This window comes from Dermacentor albipictus, chromosome 6 (genome assembly GCF_038994185.2).
Source record: "Dermacentor albipictus isolate Rhodes 1998 colony chromosome 6, USDA_Dalb.pri_finalv2, whole genome shotgun sequence".
NCBI classification, from domain to species: domain Eukaryota; kingdom Metazoa; phylum Arthropoda; class Arachnida; order Ixodida; family Ixodidae; genus Dermacentor; species Dermacentor albipictus.
The window spans coordinates 80,781,392-80,785,212 of record NC_091826.1 but is presented as its reverse complement, the minus strand read 5'-3'; the positions used below and the strand labels follow the sequence as shown (position 1 = coordinate 80,785,212).

The window sequence follows — 3,821 nt, the reverse complement described above, 5'->3', positions numbered from 1 at the left end:
CGTGTGAAGACGAGCGTAATTCGCTGCTGCTTTCTGACTGTTGGCCTCGTGTATTTCTTTAATGAATAGATCAGCATTTCCTGACAGCGCAGTAATAAGAAGGTGCACCAAATAGCTGTGTACTTACCTTTGTTCTGCTTCATGTGATACAAAACGCATTTCGTTCTGGCTACAACTACGGCGCCCGCCAATCACGTGTCCAATGCCGTAGTAGACGCCGCAGTTGTCTCCACTCTGTGCAGAGCGCTGGGCGAGGAGGACATCGAGGCACCCTAGAAGCCGCCGGAGAAGAACGCCCCTCCTCCCTCGCCTGACACCCCTGCTTCGTGCCCGTCAGGAGAGGGCACGCTTCCGGCCCACGTTCCCCGGTCGCGAGATTAGAGACCTTTAGCCTGTCCGCTGTTCCGGTAAACGGGGGTGGTTTGGGCGGATTGCCTGATTTGCGGGGGCCTAAACGTGAGCGGCCGGAGCGGTGCAGCCACCTGGTGGCGTGGAGTTCAACCAGAAAAACACAGAGCTAAAACTGCAGTAATCCACTATATCATGCTTCGCTGCTGGCGCAAATTTTTGGCAGCGGCGTAATTGTGAACACGATTACGCCGCTGTCGAAAATTTACGCCAGCACCTAATCAGAATATAGTAATTAGCTTTGTGTTTGTGTGGTTGAGCTTTGCGCCACCAGCTGGCGCCACCAATCTGGCCGCTCCCGTTTACGCCCCCGCTTAACCGGCAAACCGCCCGCGGATGCCGGAATACCGGACGCGCTATAATTCTCTATTTAACCGCGTTCGCCGACTCATCCTCGCATGCTTTCGCTCGCACATACAGCATTCGGCGCGCGGCGACGGTTTTACCGCCCTTGGACTTTATGCTGAACCTCACAGCGACGCCGACGGCAGAAATGCGCCTGGAGTGTCCAGTTAATTGCTATCGCAATAGAAGAATGGAGAAGTTTACAAATCGACCTCTCTGCATGAAAAACCGATCGCAGTTCTGTCAACTGCACATTTAGAGCATCTCCAGCGGACAAATATGATGCACGAATGCACACCTCATGGAAAATTATTAAAATATTTAGGAGGCGGGGGTGAAGTCCACTTACAAACTAGTGGCATATTTAAGAGCGGTGTATAATGCATCAGTTCTGTCCACTTCAGAAGCCTCATTATATGTGCAATTTACAGAACTGCGACGTCATTATTACTTGGGCACTTTAGAACTTGATGGTACTGTTTACATTTTTTAAAGATTTAAAAATTTTTGGCAGCCTATATTGAAACTGCATTACCTAGAGTTTATAGATTTAATATTTTTGTTTTTAATGCAAAAATCCCAATCAAGATCGGTGCAGTGGTTGCCAAAAAAAGCGATTTCTGCGCGTCCATGTGTGTTTAGATGTAGCAGCTGCCGAGCTGCTGCATCTAAAAAAATAATGCTCAGGTGGAGTACGTAATTCAGACTGTCGGTTTATGCACCAGCCAAACACATATTCAGTTTCTTTCAAATGTTATATTAAAACTCAGTTGCGTGTATATACCATGTCTTTGGCGGAGTAAAGAGGAGACTAGCCCAGATTCAAGCTTGGTGCAGCGCGTAGTACATTTCCAGCGGCACACCGGCTTTCTGGATTCTCTTGACGGCATCCTCCGTTGTCATCGCAAAAGGGAGTGCGACCAATTCGCCCGTCTCGCTGGCCGCGTATATGCGGTACATCGGGAATCGCCGATCCTTACGATTCACGCTGCTCTGAGAAAGACATTTCTTGAGGTACGAGCTGATATACAGGATCGTGACTCGAGCTGACACGTTTATATGCAGCGTCGGGGACTCTGGGTATTCCAAGAACATGTCGAGGTGCGGCTTCAGCGTTATCGCTATCAGGTTGCTGCGGGCCCACCGTGGCGAGGCGGCAAAGGCCACGCTGGATTCGCGGTCTGAGGCAGCAGCAGCAGCAGCAGGCGTGGCGTCGGCACCTGCTGCTGATTGGCCCATCTCATCCCCGGACGTTTCGACGGTGTCTGCGCAGAAATCTTCCGGCCGAGTCGGCTCGCTGCATTGTGCAGATAGCGTGCGGGCCGTGCGTCTTGTCTCTTCGCTCATGTACATTTCGTCGGGATCAACCTGCGGCGTCCTAGGTGACGTCACACGGGTTCCTTCTACGGGCACCTCGACATCAGCACAGCAAGCGCCAGCGCTCGTTCCTTGAGGCACCTTGTCGCGTCGCAAGGTCAACTCGCGGTCCGATCCTTTACGAGCGACGCCGTCGCCACCCGCCGCCAACGCTGGTGATGCACGGCCTTCCTTTCGGGGCTGCTGTTCGTTCCAACTCCTTCGCTCTCTCGTCGGCAAAGTCAGCGCCGAGATTTGCTGAACGTCTGCTTCCTCTTCGGCGCAACCCACACTATCCGTCGTCGGAGCGAGATCGCCCCCAATCGCCGTCGAGTTTGGCTCGACGCGAGTGTTCTTACCGCAGGGCTTCTGCCCAACGTCACTGTCTTTGAGGATGCTCTTCTCACGTGCTTGCTTTGGAGCGCCGCGTTGCACGGCTGGCGAAGCAGTAACGTGCTCGGTGAGCGATGCGGGCTCTTCGGCGTGGCTGGGGAGAAGTGCGGCGATGAACGCGTCCATGCGGTAGTCCCGCCGCAGCGACCGCTTCGAGACGAGCTTGCGGCGGCACGTCGGGCATTCCTTGTTGCATCTGCGAAGCGCCGTAGTGATGCACTCCTCGCAAAAGCGGTGAAGACACTCCGTCGTCGCCACGGCGTTCCTGAACAAGCCGAAGCAGATGGGGCACGTTAAATTCGAGCGAAAGCTTTCTTCGTGAGCGATGACCTCCGTTTCGTCTGTGACCACTCTGTGTGGGAGTCGCTGGCGTTCGTAAGCGCTCAGTTGCCATTTCTCGCTCTGGTTGGAAGACGTCATCTTGAATACAAAGCGCAGTTTCCGCCTTTGCCCTTTGAAACGGCGTCTTGGCTCAGAAATTCGTCGTGTTTACGCGCGAACACAATGATGATGATAGTGACCTGAAGAAAGGAAAGACGAACACAATGGCCCAGTATTGTTCAGTTCGAGGGAAGGGGAAGAGGGGGGGGGGCGACGGAGCGGTTGCTGGGGGATGGGCTGTAGTCGCAGCCGTAGCCAGAGCTTCTGGCTGTATAGAAACCAACCTGAAATGTGGCGTCGTAGTTTTCCATGTTGGTTTCCCACCGAGCCCACCAAATTTGCCTCAGGAAACGCCTACAACACTCTTAAATAAACCTTTACACCCTTTGGGGCTTATCTTGTCCCACATCGATCATCATCATTTGTTTTGCTGGCATTTCCTTTCTTGAAAACTCGGCATTCGCTACTTTCCTGTCGAGAATGCCGTGTCACGCTGATAACGCGCAAGCCGTTGGTGACTTGGAAGTACCGGGCTCGCGGCGTTAAAGAAAGGAAATGCGGGCAAGACAGATAATTGTTGTGGGACAAGATACGACCCAAAGGGTGCAAAAGCTTTCTTGAGAGTGAACGCCTCCGTGGACGCTGGTGTTGCGTGAAGACGCGATTTTATCGCCATATCCTTCGTCGATAGACAACGGTATCCACGTAAAGCGTTTGATGATACCGTCATTTATCACTGCAGAGCATCCTGCTTCCTCTTGCATTACAGTATGTATTGACCTGCTGTTCGTAAGAATTCCAGTTTTGAAACCCTCTCGTTGTTTCCCGTCATGAGCACTGCACGAAACGATGGCAGATAACTGTTAAAGCGGTACAAAATGGCACCGCGGTGCTGGAATTAGCTGTTTTGCTGACTGGCCTAGGTGTTTTGACTCTAT

General features: G+C 52.6%; 1 protein-coding gene across 1 annotated transcript; it reads right to left on the bottom strand.

The window, feature by feature from the left end:
* Nucleotides 1–1,446: 1,446 nt before the first annotated feature.
* Nucleotides 1,447–3,039, bottom strand: LOC139046935 (E3 ubiquitin-protein ligase RING1-like). Its single transcript, XM_070520868.1, has one exon. It carries the CDS (start codon nt 2,920–2,922, stop codon nt 1,576–1,578), a length of 1,347 nt encoding a protein of 448 aa, XP_070376969.1. The 5' UTR covers nt 2,923–3,039; the 3' UTR covers nt 1,447–1,575.
* Nucleotides 3,040–3,821: the final 782 nt, after the last annotated feature.

Coding starts and splice junctions, on each gene's coding strand:
- LOC139046935 (XM_070520868.1), bottom strand. CDS start 2,922: ATGACGTCTTCCAACCAGAGCGAGAAATGGCAACTGAGCGCTTACGAA.